The sequence below is a fragment of the Macrobrachium nipponense genome, chromosome 24, assembly GCF_015104395.2.
Source record: "Macrobrachium nipponense isolate FS-2020 chromosome 24, ASM1510439v2, whole genome shotgun sequence".
NCBI classification, from domain to species: Eukaryota; Metazoa; Arthropoda; class Malacostraca; order Decapoda; family Palaemonidae; genus Macrobrachium; species Macrobrachium nipponense.
The window spans coordinates 34,781,731-34,799,653 of record NC_061091.1 but is presented as its reverse complement, the minus strand read 5'-3'; the positions used below and the strand labels follow the sequence as shown (position 1 = coordinate 34,799,653).

The following is a 17,923-nucleotide window of genomic DNA, read 5'->3' as shown; positions in this document are numbered from 1 at the left end:
GCTAGCAACGAATCCAATGTAAAAAGCTCAACAAATCAGTTTGTGAAACTTCAATGAACTCACAGATGGTAGAAATGTCCCTTAGTCCCGTGGGAGAAGGGTGCAAAGAGTCTCACAGCTAGTAAATAAGAATAAGTTTAAAAATCCTAAGAGTAAGCTTAACTTTGGAAATTGGAATTTCCGGACATTGAACCAGGATGGCTAATTAGAGCAGCTTTTGGCAGTTTTTTAAAAATATGGCCTGGATATGTGTGCACTCACTAAAACAAGACTGACTGGATTCGAAAAGAGAGCATTAAATGGAGGAAAGTTGTTGCTACATTCTGGGAGAGAGGATAGCACTCACTATCAAGGAGTGGGATTGCTTTTGAGCAAACAAGCTAGCCAAGCATTGGAGGAATGGGAACCAGTGGATGAAAGAATTATGTATGCAAGGCTGAAATCTAGTAGTGGAATTATGACAATTATAGTATGCTATGCTTCTACTGATGAAGCAGATACCAATCGAAAGGACTGCTTTTACGGTAAATTACAGGTGGTTAGCAAGGTGCCAAAACGTGATATTCTTCTTTGTATGGGGGACATGAATGCAAAACTAGGTAATGATAATGATGGTTTCAGGGAATGCATGGGTGTCCATGGTGTAGGGGAGATGAACGATAAGGCTGTTCGATTTGCCAGTTTTTGTTTAGCTAATGAATTTATAACAGGCAGCACATTGTTTGAACACAGAGATATACGCAAGTATACTTGGACATCTCCCTGTGGAAAATACCACAACCAAATTGACCATTTAGCAATAAATAGAAAATGTAAAAACTCAGTACTGGATGTCAGTTCTCGACGGGGAGCTGATATAGAAAGCGACCACCAACTTATTGTCTCAACACTTAGACACAAATGGAAGACCAGGAAAGCAAATATAAACCTACCTGCCAGATAAGACATTGAAAAGCTAAGACAATAAAGTGGTGAAAAGGATGATTACGTTATATAGTGCAGGAACAGATTTACAGTCTTAGAGATGCTGCCTGATGAAGAAATAGAGAAGGATGTGAATATTCATTGTAAAAAAATTTGAGAAATCTTTCAGGAATCTGCCATGATCACAATCGGACAGGGAAGTGGAGAAAAACAAAGAAGTGGATGAGTTATGAAACATGGAAACTGATAGAGAAAAGAAGAATGGCAAAACTTAACTTTGAATCATTAAAGGAAAACAGCCCACATCTGACCTTATAACGAACTGAATATATGAGCCTTGATAGTGAAGTAAAGAGATGCTGTAGAAGAGACAAAAGAAGGTTCATAGATTCTACTGCAGATAAGACAGAACATAATCTAAATAGAGGAGATGGAAGACGTATAAGATTTGTTTATGAGGGCATTCGAGAAATCACTGGAAAGAGGAGGAAGAGAGATGAGTTACCTGTCAGAAATAAAAATGGAAATCTTCTAACTAAGGATTCTGAAATTAGAGCTAGATGGAAAGAACACTTTGAAGAGACACTAAATAGGCCAAACCCACCAAACGAGGAAGACATCCTTGAGGCTGAGCATGATCTTCCTTTAGATGTAAGTGACATTAGACTGGCAGAGGTCGTTTTGGCAATCAAACAACTGGAAAACTATAAGTCACCAGGAATGGATGGTATTGCACCTGAAATGTTGAAGGCTGATGAGATTCAAACACCCATTGAGTTTCATGAATTATTCAATCATATGTGGCGAGATGAAGTCACGCCTGTTGAACGGAAAAAGAGGGAGATTTGAGAGACTGGGGGAATTGGCGAGGGGTCTCATTGTCACCAGTAGGTATGAAAGTTTTTTCCAAGGTGATATTGAATAGAATAGAACCTTTAATAGATAGAATACTTCGAAAAGAGCAAGCAGGTTTCAGAAAGGGTAGAGGATGTGACGATCAGATTTTTATTCTACGACATATAGCTCAACAGTGTAACGAACTAAAATCACCTCTTGTTTTATGCTTTGTAGATTTTTAGAAGGCATTTGATAGTATTTCACTCAGTATGTTAAGAAAGATTCTGAGGCACTATGGGATACCAGAAAAGATTGTAAACATCATAATGGATATGCATAATGAAACTTGTTGTAGGGTACTGGTAGATGGTAGTTTTACAGATGCATTTGAAGTCAAGACTGGAGTAGTACAAGGTGGAATACTATCCCCTCTACTGTTTATTATGGTGATTGATTATGTTATGACCAAGGTAATGCAAGGAATGAATAAAGGCATTCAATGGAAAGGGGACCAGAGATTATGTGGTCGTGAATATATAGATGATATAGTTCTAATTGCCTCTACAATGCCTGAAATGCAGGAAAGGATAGATAGGTTAGCACTGGACTGGAGAAAGGTTGGATTGGTGATCAACCAGAGAAAGACTGAGGGCATGCAGATCCAGAGTGGTGATCAGACGAACTTCTTTATGGGAGGAGTAATATTACCCAACTGAGACACTTTCAAATATTTGGGAACCATTATTACCGGCAATGGATCACTAGATACAGAATTCAGGGAGAGAATAGGGAGGGCAGAACAAGCAACGGGCGTGCTAAAAACAGTTTGGAGGTCAAATCAGATATCAATTCACAGCAAAATCAAAATATACATTTCACTTGTAAGATCGATATTAACTCATGGGCATCATTCGTGGTACAGCACTGTAACAACTGATTCAAAATTTCTTGCCTTTAAGAATAAAGCACTGAGAAGGATTTTGGGAATCAAATGATAACAACATATAACAAATGCGGCAATACGCGAAATGACAGGGGTGCCCGGTGTGAACAATATAGTTAGATGGAGATGGATGGGGCATATTTTATGAAGAGAATATGAGTTAGTCCAGGATGTATCTGAATGCAAGCCGCTGGGAAGGAGAGGCCGTGGTAACCCAAGAGAAACGTGGCTGATGATTGGATCTGAGAATTGGGTTGAGCTCAGGGAGATGGCACAGGAAAGAGACATGTGGCGTGAATTCATTGAGGCCCTATGCCTCCCGTGGGTGCCAGATGATTAAGTATAACTATAGTAAGTATGTATATATATATATATATATATATATATATATATATATATATATATATATATATCTGTGTTGTGTGTGTGTATGTATATATATGCATGGCATAGCGCTTCTCTCCTCACTCTGCAATGTCTGTTGCACTTGGGGTAACTATCACTGCTTCAGTAACAAACGATATTAATACCATAGCCAGTTAGAAAAAAGAAATTGCTTTTTATCACAGATACGGTAATAAAGAAAAGGGGACGAGCAGGAAGTCAAGCAATTTTTGTGTAGTTCAGTTCACAATAACGAATCCAGGTAATAAAGTCACAGGTAAAAAAAAAACAGAAAAAAGGTCATAATTATTTTTGTGGCATAAAAGATAAGTTTTCTGGTAAAGTTCATTATAACAAATGAAGTAAACTTTTCGTATTTATTTTTTTTCTGTAAATGCTCTGATCTGATGTGTAAAACAAATACATGCAAAGAGTTGAATAGAATCATAGGATTACGTACTAGATGAATAATAGTCATGAAGTGAGCAAAACCTATTGCATTAATATAGATGAAAATGACTGTAAATGAAAGATGAATCCTTGCTTGGTTCCAAAACGAATAAGAATAAAATAGAAAACATGTATTTTCGTGAATGAAGCCTTATAAGCACGTATGGAATAAAGCCACATGTACTGAAAGTATCAGTAAAGTATAGTGTCATGGGTATGCTAATTTTTAAATAATATTTCAGGGAGTCAAAAGAAACACAGCAAAAGTAAACTACAAGTACTTATTGTGTGTTCCCTACTTGACCTAGTACAACAGCAGAGAGGATTAGCGTGTCCAGGTGGCCGGGTATGGAGAGCAGTTGGATGCTTATAAGACCACCGCATTTTGTAAACAAATTAATTTATGTTTATAGGTGAATATCCTCGCTGTCGATAAAACTCTTTCTGCTGACCATCGCTGAATTTATGTAAACAGTAAGTGACGACAGTTCAATCCGCATAACCCTACCTTGAGGCTGAATATACAGTAGAATACTGGAATAAGTATAGCTTTGCCTTGAAATCAATAACTATATGGAAGTCACTTGTAAAGCGTTTGTCAATGCCCGAAATATAACTGCCTTTCCTTAGCTATGATGTTAAAATCATTATTATTATTTTATCTGAAAATGTTTATTCCATTAGTCTTGTCCGTTTCTCTGGCCCGCATTCTTTGTCAAGCAAGAACTAAAAACAATAATATCCTGTATCCCATTTATACCAGATCTAAGAGGAAAGGAATTGGTGGGGGGGGGGGGGGGAGATTTGAAGTTATTATTTAATATTTTCAATGCTTAGTTACTTCGGTGGTGGTTAATTATGTGCATTATATTATCTTGTTGTTAGTGACTGATTTCTTCTAAAGTGTTTGGGAGGGGATTGTTTCGGCAATGACCTTGACTTTGTGTATACAACGTAAAACGTTGCACAAAGCCATGCTATCCATTTTGACTTGTCCCTGTGCCTAGAGATACGTACACACCCACCCACATACGCACTAGATCTAGCGCCCGCACGCACCCTCACACACACACACGCATTATTAATAATCTGTGTTGAACATAACGAAATGAAGAAACATGCAAATAAATAGTTCGCGGGTTGCAAACTATAATTATCGATAGCAGCGTATAGTCTAAGGGACTCAAGACTACGAGAAGACCGGCGCACCCAAATTCCAGATGAGATTATAAAGGTCGATTTTGACCACAAGGAGTTCCCATTCCTAATCGAGTCACTATTCCCTGGACTCCTGATGTCATTTCCCAGTAGTCTTGAGTCCTCCAGACTCTTGGTGAACTATTTATTTGCATGTTCCTTCATTTCGTTATCTTCAACACAGATTAGTTAACCATGTGTGTATATATATATAATATATATATATATATATATATAATTATATATATAATAATATATTAATATATATATACATATATATAATATATATAGATATATAGATGATATATATAAATATATATTATACATAATATATATATTAGTATACTATATATATATATTATATCTATATAATAATCTGTATGTATGATACTCTATCTATATATTATTATATCTGTATCACATATATATATATATATATATATATATATATATATATATATAATAAAAGGAGCCCATAAAAACGCCAGAATATAGAGAGAAAATACTACTATATTTCGGAGACTGCTGTCTCCCTCTTCAGGTAGTTGAAGAGGGAGACAGCAGTTTTTGAAATATAGTATTTTCTCTCTATATTTTTGGTGTTTTTATGGGCTCCTTTTATTAGATGGAATTTTTTTTGCAACAGAACATTTTTACCAGTCATATAAATATACGTATGATATATATATATATATATATATATATATATATATATATATATGTATATATATATATATATATATGCATATATATATATATATGATATATCACATCGAACCGTGATCCATTTATGTATCAATTCAAGCTATAAATGTCCTTTAATATCTAAATTCACTTTACCTCCCAAATGATATATTTTCATATATGTACCGAAAATATATCATTTGGGAGGTAAAGTGAATTTAGATATTGAAGGACATTTGTAGCTTGAATTGATATATATATATATATATATATATATATATATATATATATATATATATATATATATATGCGTGTGTATGTTTACGTTCATAAACTCTACAAGTGTAAATCTATACCTCTCTCTGTCTCCCATGTTTACTAAGGAAAACTGGTCAGTGGGGTATGCTGGTTGGATTTATGCAAGGTTTAGAGAACTTCGCACGCTGTTTTTAAATATGCCTGGACCATTATAATCCCCTGTATGATAGTGTTGCCGTATCATTAGGATTGTTGCAAATTCATATTCTATGGTTCTCTCAGTAAACTTGTATTCTTCTACATTTTCGTTTTACATATGAGCCTTGATAAAGAATTTATTTCTGTAAAATTATAGATTATAATTTCTTGATAATTTACAAACCGGCATCATTCTGAAGTATGGGGAGAAAAGGTTTTCGATTTCAGCACGTATTCGAACACAGTTACCTTATCGTATAACGACTATTTTTCTTTATTCTTTATAGAATTATGGATTACAGTGAAAATATTGTTCGTCAGAGAAAGAAAAATTATATATCGGATCTGAGGGAAGAGCACCAATAACTTCTTAATCAAATTTAGGGATTAAGGTCGACTTGGTGACAGCGTTACAAACACGTGAGTGGAAACGAAGCCAGTTAGAAGTAGCGAGAGGCGATTTTCACCTGAGAAATTCGCGGGCGAAATGAGGTGGTCTCGCCAAAAACAAGCAAAGTTTTTTGGCGTAGTTTTGAATATTATTTTCAGGGGTACATTGTGGATTGATTGGGGTCAAAAAAACTTTCCTTTAATTTATCGACGTCAAGTAGAAAAAAAAGGCTATGGATTGGATAGATTTTGGGGACACTATATCGAGTTTTTACAAAGATATGCATGGTTTTGTGGAGGGCTTCTGTGAGAAGCCCTCGATACCTAGTATGAGAGAGACGGATGGCTTCTCCCAGAAGCCCCAAGACCGGTAAGGGTTTAAACGTGTTATGTCGGATGTCCGCCAAGACTGTTAAATGATTTATGCCCCATTTACTATATACAGTACGTACTTAATGCAGAAATAAAAATATTCAATTTTGCTGGTACATTTCTTCTACAATTAAGCCATAAAGTATCTTTAAAGATTGGTAAATTTTCTAGCATAATTTACCAAGGACAATGTGTACTATATGTAGAAATAAAAATTTTAATTCTGTCTACTGTAGTTTGTTCACACTTGAGGAATATAATTGACCAATTTGCCGACGTCATGTGCCTTTCTTTCCACCATAAATTTACAGTCCTGTTTTACTCTCTAGAGGCAGAACTAATTGTCATCGTTCTTTATTCATGGGTCAAACTGACACACAATAAAATTTGACAACAGTATGGTAAAATAATTGTCATCTCCAACGCTGCCATTACATATAGTAAGCTTCATCCATAGGCGTAATATTTTAATATTAATAATGGCCTAGGTTCAATAGCCTAATACCTAACTGCCAATATTCACTAGTCTGTACTGTTGGTTAAGATGAGAAGTGAAACGAGTTCATTCTTGGTAAGGTCACAATTAGGGTTTCCAGTCTGAGCCCGATTTTGGATCCCGGGATTTCGGAACAATTATTAAATAATCCAGGGGTTTCCCTGGAAATGCAATTATTTTTTGTAGATATATTTTCATTGTTCACCATTCAAAGTAAATGTTTTATACGGATTAAAAGATAAATTTTTACTGGCATTTGATGGTAAGAATATCAAGGAATGTAACTTTCAATGAGTTACATTGGCAAATTTGTTGTCATCTTACAAAATATGAACAATTGATTTGGATTTTTTTAGTAGGCATGTATTTCTTGGAATACTAAATAGCTTTGCCCAACGAGTAATGATAATTAATGATATCAACCAGAAAATACTCAGTCTCCATTTGTGACACAAATTAATACCTATTTTGAAAAAGCTGCACCAGCGTAATCCAGATGTTATCAAAATTATATATATTATATATATATATATATATATATATATATATATATATATATATATATATATGTATGTATGTATGTATGTATGTGTGCGTGTGAATATTGTTAAAGAAATAACATGGCAAAATATTCATTTATTAGTACATACTATTTACTGCAGTCTGCACACACACAAATATATATATATATATATATATATATATATATATATATATATATTATATATATATATATGCATGTACTACTATGTATGTATATATATATATATTATATTATATATATATATATATATATATATATATATATATATATATACAGAGAGAGAGAGAGAGAGAGAGAGAGAGAGAGAGAGAGAGAGAGAGAGAGATTTCAATTTTATAACATCTGGATTACACTGCTGCAGCTTTTTCAAAATAGTTATTAATTAGTGTCACAAATGGAGACTGAGTATTTTCTGTATGATATCATTAATTATTATTAGTTGTTGGGAAAAGCTATTTAGTATTTGAAGACCTACATGCCTACTAAAAAATCCAAATAAATTTTTTATATTTTGCAAGATTAAAATTGTCTGTAGTTTTCTGGTTTACTATTGGAAAAATAATTGTTTCCTTCAGAGTTTGTGGTTTAAACATATATATTAATAAATCGTAAAATTACAGTAAAAGTCCATCAATTCTGCATCCGGGAATGAAACGTTTACTGAAGACGATTGCTTCACATTTCCATAAAGAACCTAAAGCGCATTCTATTGGCGAGCTTACTGTGGTACTGACTCATAAAATTGATGAAGTTGATGCGTGTTAATTACTATAAGTGTCAAACTAACAAAAACGAAGCAGTTGAACAAAACCACTTTAATTTTCTCGTTCATTTTTCGCAGGAAACCAGCGCATGAGGACCACCACCAACTACTTCCTGGTGAATCTGTCAGTAGCCGACCTCTTCATGACGCTGTTCAACTGCGTCTTCAATTTTGTATTCATGCTCAAAAGGTTAGTATTGTGTCAGTCTCCGTGAATGCGCTGGTGGAGATGATATTGATATTTTTTTCTTGTCATTCTTCAGCATTTATAACTCCTTTAACCTGTGATCAAAAAATGTCAAGCTTTTATCAACATTTCCGGCTGAACTTAACATTCGATCAGTTGAAATGTTTCTGCAGGTCTTGCGGGAATGACAGCAATAATGATTGTGCGCAAAGGGATATTTTCAAACCCCTGTTTCTTTCAAAATTCGTCTTTGTTAAAACCAGTTAACTAGTCGTGATCATTTCATATTAAAATTGAGAGTTTTAAACTTTATTTGCCAATGTAATAATTTATAGTAAAACACTCTGCAAAAAAAAAAAAAAAAAAACTGACATCAGTATACAATATATAACATTGCCGTGCTATGAGAATAAAGAAAATAGAACTTGTCTGTCTATCTACATAAATAAAAGTGAATGTTTGTATACTTATTTGCCCTCTATAGAAATTCGAACAGCTTGACAGACCCGGTAAAAATTTTGCACACGGCTTCTATGTCACCCTAGAATGATTTATAACTCAAAATCAAACCCTTACCCCATGACAGACATACAAACACATACAAAGCAAATTAAAACTTCGTTTTTACATCACATTTTCCTTCAGTGCATCTTAGGTTAATTCTCATTTTTCACCAAAAGCTCCACCTTTTCTTTCAGTGTTGTCAGATGTATGATTTCATTAAACTCCTCCCACAGCAAAGCCTATCATCAGTTTAGTACACCCAGAAAATTAAACAGATGTGATTGACTGTATTAGAATTACTTTCATTCAGTCATAAAGCATTGTAATTCAAAATGTAACTTGTATCACCCCACCAATCAGACCTTACAATTCTCTCCAAGGAAAAAACACACCAAACGTTTCTTTGGCAGGCTTTGCTCTCTCAATAAAAAAAGTACTCACGTCGAAATTACCAAATTTTTCAGTGTTCATCTAAAGCCAAACGTATTTTAATCGTGCTTTGCCAATAAAATACAAATTCCTAAATACCCTAGGGTTTTGCATTGCCAGCATCATGCCTAAGTACTTAATCCACAAAAAAAGAAAAATTGTAGTTACGGGCATAACTTTGGAGATCAAGAACCAATTCATTGCCATCCACGCATGTGTATTAGCAGACTAAATGCTTCTGTGACTAATCTACCCCCATTAAAAAATTACTCGCGATGAAATCACCCCATTTTTTAGGTGTTCATCTTAAGCCAAACATATCTTAACTATACCTATCCAATAAAATTCTTAAGTACCTTCGGGTATTGCCATCATCGTATCTCAGTACTTAATTCACTAAAAAAAAAAAAAATCTCCATACATTGACAATTTCTATATTAGACCTTTCAGACTTCAGACTACACTTCCCTCAGAAACGCCAAAGGAAGCTGAAACGCGTTCGTTAACATGCACAGGAAACCGAAAACATTTGCAGTTCTTTTTACGGTTTCTAAAATTACCATTGCGATAATAATTCACTATTATGCAGCAAACGGATACTGTATATTAATAACCTATGGATATTCTGAAGCTGTTTGTTAAGCTGGCAACCTACCATCTAGGTTTTATGCTATAATGTTCGAATAGCAATCATGAAAACAAGGAAACTTAACGGTCCCTGGTTAACTGAAGTGCGGATACCCAAAGCAAACTTTGTCCCCATAGACCTGCTAACATGTCTTCCCTCAGTTGTTGCGGGGTTTATTTTATTGCTGTGAAATTATTCTGTTAAATTCTGGTCAGACTGAAAGGTACAGAGAAAGAAAGAGAGAGTAAGAAGGAAGGCTAACGTTAGTACAGATTTTCGCTGACGGTAAGGCAATTCCAATGCGATTTTGACATTTAAATGTGACTTGATACGATCACTTACGTGACATTCTTTTGTGCGTGGACGATATATATAATTTATCAAAGGGTCTCCTATACAGTCTCTACAGAGACTTGTCCGTTATTTATTTCCATGAGTGAATTTCTTCACAAACTTATCATCCGGTATACGTGAATTCCTGCTCGTTGCGGAAGTTGTGGAGATTTTCGAACTCGTAAGGCTAAGCTCCTTAGGTTAACGATTCTCTCAATAATAATACAGATAATGTACGTTAGGACATGTATGATTGTTTTAGAGGGAGAGAAGAATGGTCTCAGTTGACTTAACAGAGAGAGAAAGGGAATGATGGTGGTTGTTTGGTGGTGAGTGCTGATGATGAGTAATGAATGGATGAAATACTTTGCTTATACTTAAGATAGCTGTATACCATCAAGGACTTGCTCATAGAGAAGTCTTTAAGTGAATTGATGAAGAGGAAAACAATATGAATATCAGGGGGGAGTAACTAAGGCAGTGTTTGGCAGGGGGCCAATTTCGTTTACCTGTGTGGTTGGTAAAATCAGAAGCAAGCTGAGTTTCATTGTTTTCAATTATGTCTGTTATTAGTTTGGTGCTAGTTAAAAAGACCTCTGTGAAATTCTGCTTAATAGGAAAAGTCTACGGACAGTGTAATAGGTAATGTCTAATGGTTGATCTACTACCTGTTTGCAGTACTTGGATGCTCTGTTTTCTGCATTAATCAATTGCCAGGTGCACAGATATCTTAGCCGTAGTCGACTGATGATGACAGCGAGTAGTCTGGAAGCATTTCTGGAAAGAGAAAGACTTTGTAACTTGTTCTTTACATACCATTTTGCAGACCTGGATCCTTGTAGAAATACCTGACGAAATTCGCTGTATGCTTCATTCTGGCAGTAGCAGAAAATGTGTTTTATTTGTATTAGGGACTGATTGATGGTGATACTGACTGTATCATATTGCAGAGTGCTTTTTGCAATTTGATGAGCCTCCTCTTTTGCTTGGATTCCTATGTGACTGGGGGATCCTTCCATTACTCTGATAAGCGAAGGTAGCAGCTTTTATACTGATGAGCATGTGTACATTTTCAGTGTGTGATTGACTCTTTATAGCGAGTATCACACACTTTGAATCTTTGTGGATCGTTGTGTCCCCTTTTTTGCTTAGGGAATCTTCCATTGGTTTTTTGGATGGCAATTAGCTTAGTTTGTAGGGTGAAGGCATTACTGAATAGTCTCCAACTGCTTTTTAGGGATATGGAGACTACTGCTGCAGCTGCAGCTGGTACATTATGGTCAACTGTGCTGTCAGTGTAGTAGACATTAGGAGCAATTGTATTGTTTAAGGCTTCTTTTGCCACTTGTCCTAGTTGACCAGGTAGGCAGAGTGCTTTATTCGTCGGAAACAGAGTGAAGTGAAAGTTGAAAGGAAGAGGAGCCCAAGGGGGAGGTTTCCAAGGAAAGATTGACAGCCTTGGTCCTGTCACCAAAGTGCTGTGTAATTCTGTCAGCTTCACTTTGTGGGTCAGAGTAGGGGATAATTATAACATTCTTTTTAACAGAGACTCTGTTGAACCAGTTCCACAGCTTGGCAATGGGTGTAAGATGGTGTACTTGACCACACTATTTATACCAGGCTTCGAGTCTTACTCAGATACTTGAGCCGAGTGGGCTGAGACATCGGTCAGTATGATGTTCAAACAGCCTGTTCTGTATCTTCTGTTCATTTCCTTAATCTGGAAGTTGTAGTACCAGACGTCTTTGTAGTTTGTATTCGTGGCTTAGTATTTCTTCTTTGGCATGGACATTGGACACTCTAGCAGCATTTGTTATGCTGTTACAGAAATCTTGTAGTAGTGTACAATCATCCTGCGAAAGATGATTTATGTATTATGTGGACCAGGTGGTCATGTAATCTTCAAAGGAGTTCCAACTTGCAAAATCAGGGTTCCATCTGGGAGGGGAAAGAGGCGGGGGAGGGAGCCTCTTTAACCTAAACATTGTCTGCAAGGTATAGTGATCGCTGCTAAGAATGGGTTGTAGCTCCCACATTGCTCCTACTGGAAAATTCCTGGAAACAAGAGTGAGATCTAGCCTTCCATTGTGTAGATGCGGTGGTTCATTGCAATTGTTTAGCAGTTTAACTTCCGGAAATTCTTGGAATAAAAGGTGCAGGTGGCTTCCTGTAGGATTTGCTAGTAGTTTGGATCCAAGGAATTGGTGATGAGCATTGAAATCCCGTGTAATGAGGATATTCTCTCTGGAAGCTTCATCAAAAAGTGCATCTGATTCTAGGGTGCTGTTCTGTGATCCATAAATATTGTGCCTTCTAGAACAATTTTTATTCTTAATAATTCTACTCATGGTCCACAGTCTCTGTTTGGAATCTGGGAGGGAATGCTGTTTTTTATTATTATTAGGAGTCCTCTTGTAGTGCTTGTGTGAGGTATCCTGAATACAGCGTATCCTTTGAAGGAAAAGGATGTGTATTCTCTAAGAAGTGTTTCTTGTAGAAGAATATCATGGTTCCTATTGGTGCTTGTGATTGCAATAATACTAATTTGTGCCGTATGCCAAGAATGTTCCATTGCAGTATTTTCAGTAGTTCTCTGTCATTATTAAGGGAAGGATTTTTGGTTTGTGTCAGAGCTGGTGGCGGAAACGGGGTCACTGTCTGTGTTCATGATTTCATTTGTAGAAACAGTGAATCTTTGAGGAACTTCTGGATGGCTAAATCAGTAAGAGTTTTGTTGAATGGGATGTCCAACACAGTGGAGAAATCTGACATGAAAATGATTATCACGTTTATAACCTGTTCTAGGTTAAAATTTCACTCTGATTTCGGGTTTTGCTGCAAGAGTAGGGGGTGTTGGAGAGATAGGGTCGTCAGGCTCTGGGGAGGGGACAGGGAGGGAGGATAAGAGACAAGAAGGAGAGGATGGAATGTGGGGAGAGGGTGGAGAATTGACTGATGTAGAAGAAAGGATGGATTGGGAAGGGGGTGTGACAGGATGGGGAAGGTAGACTGGGAGGGGGATGAGGAGGGCGTTTCTGCCTAGGAGGTGGGGTTGTCTCTGTGGTTTTGGAGGAGAGTAGTTTTGAGGACGAGGATTGGGAAGGGGAGGATAGTGATTGGGAGGAGTTCATGCAGGAGGGATAGGGGGAGGTATGTATTCTTTATCTTTAATGCACGAAATGCCCTGGAGCTGGGCCAGGCATGGTGATTTCCCCTGCAGTTGGGGCAGCATGCAAGAGTTTGTAGGCAAGCTTTGAACTTCTCCAAACATATTTTGGTAGAGTGCCAACGACTGCAAATTCCACAGGTTTCAAAACCTGTGCATTGCTCCTGATGGTGGCCAAAACGGTGGCACCTGAACCAATGTAAGGGTTCTGGAGTAAAGTCTTCTACTGGGAAGAATCTCCAGATACCAAGATTCACTCGAGAGGGGATGGGACCTCTGAAAGTGCACATCACCTTTTGAGTAGTGCGATTTGATCTTTTATTGATGAACCTTTCTGCACTCATAATGTATGGCTGCTCTTCAAGAAGGGGTGGTTCTAAGTTGATGGGGTAGTTGCAGACTACAGCTTTCATGAGTCGTTCTGCAGGGTTGAAACAAATAAGACAAGGGTTATTCTTTAGGAATTCAGCAGTTTCTTGATTCTTTGGGTTGATTGTGAAGTCACCTCTAAGGTTAGGTTTTGCTGTCATGTTGAGCGATGGGTTGGCCTTTTATAGGGCAGCTATCTTGGCATAAGACCTGCCAGAAACAACAACCCTAAATTTGGGCAGAGGGTTTTTAGTGGGTTTGCATTCAATTTTATTTAGAGGTTTGTTTGAGTAACTGGCTGAGTATCTTAGACCTGTTTTTTTTCTTCTGGACTAGTATCCAGGATCATCCTTCTTCGAATGTGGAGAGCTCCGCAGTTGCACGATGGTCAAGTGTTGGGGCTTCCGGGGCTGGGGCTGTAGTAGCAGTGTCCATTAAAACAGAGATTGGGAGGACTTTAGATTTTGAATCATCAGACCCCATGATCTTCCTTCTGGGAGGGTCGGGGCTGATGGAGAGGGTGAGGGAGGAAAGAGAGCCGAGTCCCTTCCTCGACATCCTTCCTGTTTGGAGGAGACAAAGAAAAAGAGAACAAAATAAACAACCACACAAACGATCACAAAATGTTTCTTTCACTGTTCAACTGAAAAAAAAAATAAAAACTTTCTTGTAGAACAAAAAAAAACCTCTTGTGACTACCGTATTTATCCGACAATAAACATCGGAGAAATAAAGTAAAAATTTTGTCACTGGTTGATAAAGCATAATTCGCACAAAACTTCTGCGGGAGAGCACAAGGAAACTCCACCTGCTTTTATGTCCCGTAGGGTACGATAGTTGCGACATGAAAAAATGGTAAATATCAAGTGAGTATTGGCGTGTGACTTCCCATAACTAAAGGGCAAAGGATGGGACTTTCATACAAGTGCATATATGCAAGATTAGAATCTAGAAAGTAGATAAGCATGACTTAATCATGGTTTGGTAAACACGTAGCACATAAAATAAATTGGCGCGAATTACTTAAAGTCACCACAGTTTTTTTAAACACATACACTTTCTGTTAATCAAGAAATTCAACCTAGCAAAACTCCAACAATATTGCTTAAAGATGGGAGATGGCCAAATTGGCTCTTCGTTCAAAATTTGAACAGAAGTCTGTATGACACTCACCTTTTCCTCGAGCAGAGAGTCCTCTTCAATGAATTCAAGACATAATTATTATTCACAGGAAAGTAAAGCATTTTCAAAGACAGTACACATTCTTCACATGAAAAAAAAAAAATTCAAAGGAGATGTAAGAAATTTTTTCTGAGCTCTTTAGAGTTTTCCCGGGTAGCGCCGGTTTGGCCAGTTAGTACCATAGATATAAAAGCCTAGATGCCGCATCGGCCGGCCGGACATACGTCAACAAGTCCGCCATCTTGGCGCGGTAATTCAAACAATGCAGCAGGCTGCAGTATATGACGTTTTTTTTTACCGCCCCCCCCACTATTCGCTTAATATTGCACGGATTTTCTTGTCTGATGGCACGTTACAAAGCTTACATAATTCCCTACCAGGATCTAATAAAATAAAGTTGTTCCTTATTGTTTGAAAGTTAACTTGCAATGACTTTGTTTTGGCAGGTAGGGGGAAGGAGGGGGCTAGTTGTACACAAATGTTAATATTTACCCATAACTATTGCTGTAAACAATAATTTGAAATGCTGTGATAAGACAGATGACTAAAGTAGGCCTACAGCTATGGATCTGTGCAACTTAAGTAAAATCTTTGTCTCTCGAAGTGCTCTGTTAAAAAATCCCCCAATATAATTTTTGGCACAGGCCTACAAGTTTAAGTCATAAAACTGTAGGGTTGAGCCTAAAATAAACTACAGTAGGCCCTAGAATAACTAGGATTTCTGTGTTATCTAGCCATTGCATCTCTGCCTGCTCCTTTGAGCCTGGGTGGGGTGGGGGTTCTTCCATTTTTTTGGAACGGGATGCTCCTCAGTGAATTCTGACCTCTAGACCTGGCTTTGGAAAATTTAGCGGGTATCAAGAGACCTCGTCTAGTGGCAAAAGTGACCTATCTTTAGACCTAATTTTATATGGTGAAATAATTATATAGAACTTAAATTTTTCACAAAACTACCTTTAATTTGCTCAGACTAAGATATATCATTATGGCAAGCATTAACAGTTCAATATAGCTCATCTCTAGACCTGTGTTGTCAAGGACCCAAATTATTATACCTTATTTGGGATAAGGGCCTGGGCCATCTCTATACTTCTATAGACCAAAATTGCCAAAATGAGCCAATCCTGACGAGCAACCCTGTATACCCGGTCACAGTAACCGTCCCCCCCCCACCACCGAGCCTTTCAGCCTAGACCACAATCATAAGGCCAGTCTAATTTTTTTTCAGCTAACTGTTCATTGGTTTGGTCACACATGTATAAATTTAAAGCTGTGGGTGGCCTTATGGGTCATTAAGCCTATACTTTGAAGTAACAACTCTCAAAATGTATTGCACAATGATTTATTTGCATGATATTTGTTCTTACATTGAATGTATATATAACATTTATTGTACATCTGTGCATTTATTTATAAAAATTCCCAGCAATTTAAACAAGTTTTTTTTTCATTGCTGTTTCCAACAGTTTAATGATACTACATTGTAATGATAATCTATATGCATTGATATGAAATCAGCAGGCTATATCAAAACATCAACAAAAACTCATTATGTGCCTTGCTTGGCCATTTAGTTCTTATTACAAGGACCAGATTAACACTAATATTACATAGCTATAATGCAGTGAAAGAAATCTAGAAACATCAAATTAGTGTCCAACATTTTGCCCTATTGACCTAATGGCCCTTAAACAATATTGTTTTAACCATTTTTTTCGTAGGCTGTCTTATCACAGCATTTCAAATTATTGTTTACAGCAATAGTTATGGGTAAATATTAACATTTGTGTACAACTAGCCCCCTTCCCCCTACCTGCTAAAACAAAGTCATTGTAAGTTAACTTTCAAACAATAAGGAACAACTTTATTTTATTAGATCCTTGTAGGGAATTATGTAAGCTTTGTAACGAGCCATCAGAGAAGAAAATCCGTGCAATATTAAGCGAATAGTGGCGAAAAAACGTCATATACTGCAGCCTGCTGCATTGTTTGAATTACCGCCCCAAGATGGCGGGCCTGATGACGTGCGCCAGCCTATTCAGCTAGCGCCCGATGCGGCATCTAGGCTTTTATATCTATGGTTAGTACTACATAATTCTAGTACGACATAAGTTACATATGATAATATTGCTAAACATTTTTACTAATATAAGATCACCACATTAAATTATGAAGCGAATAGAACATTAAGAGGTTCCTCATTTAAACGAATAATTGAAATTAGGGGCGAAAGTAATAAGGTTAATAAAAGTAAAAAGAGAATTGTTATCAAATGTTCTCTAAAATAAATCAAAAGAATCGAACGTCGATCGACTAGATTACGTTTTCTTTCCTCTTAAAAAGAAACCAAAGAAAACAAGAATGGAAGCAGGGAGAGAAAACGTACGTACATAGTACATGACAATATTCAACTGCCTGGAAAAGTCTGTTTTGTTAACACGAAAATTAAGTTAAATTATCGAACGATGATGGTCGATACGATCACGACCGAAGCTGATAGTGGCTGCTTAGAGTGACAGAGTAAATCATCTTTCATCCAGGTAATATTCAACAAGAAAGTTATGGAAGATCCCATACACGATCTTGCATTCGTCAATGGTCAGAATATAATTCGTTAAGGGGCAGAAAAATCTTCATTTTATAGCCAAAGCAAATGCAAATTCTTCTCTGCCAAAACTTTAATGT

At 36.7% G+C, this 17,923-nt stretch overlaps 1 protein-coding gene across 1 annotated transcript in view; it reads left to right on the top strand.

Moving 5' to 3' along the window:
• Window positions 1-17,923, top strand: part of LOC135202742 (tachykinin-like peptides receptor 86C) — an 80,255-nt gene that overhangs the window by 18,785 nt on the left and 43,547 nt on the right. The window contains exon 3 of the mRNA XM_064232216.1: window positions 8,519-8,630. Within this exon, the coding sequence (XP_064088286.1) occupies window positions 8,519-8,630 (112 nt within the window). The remainder of the gene's footprint in view (window positions 1-8,518; window positions 8,631-17,923) is intronic.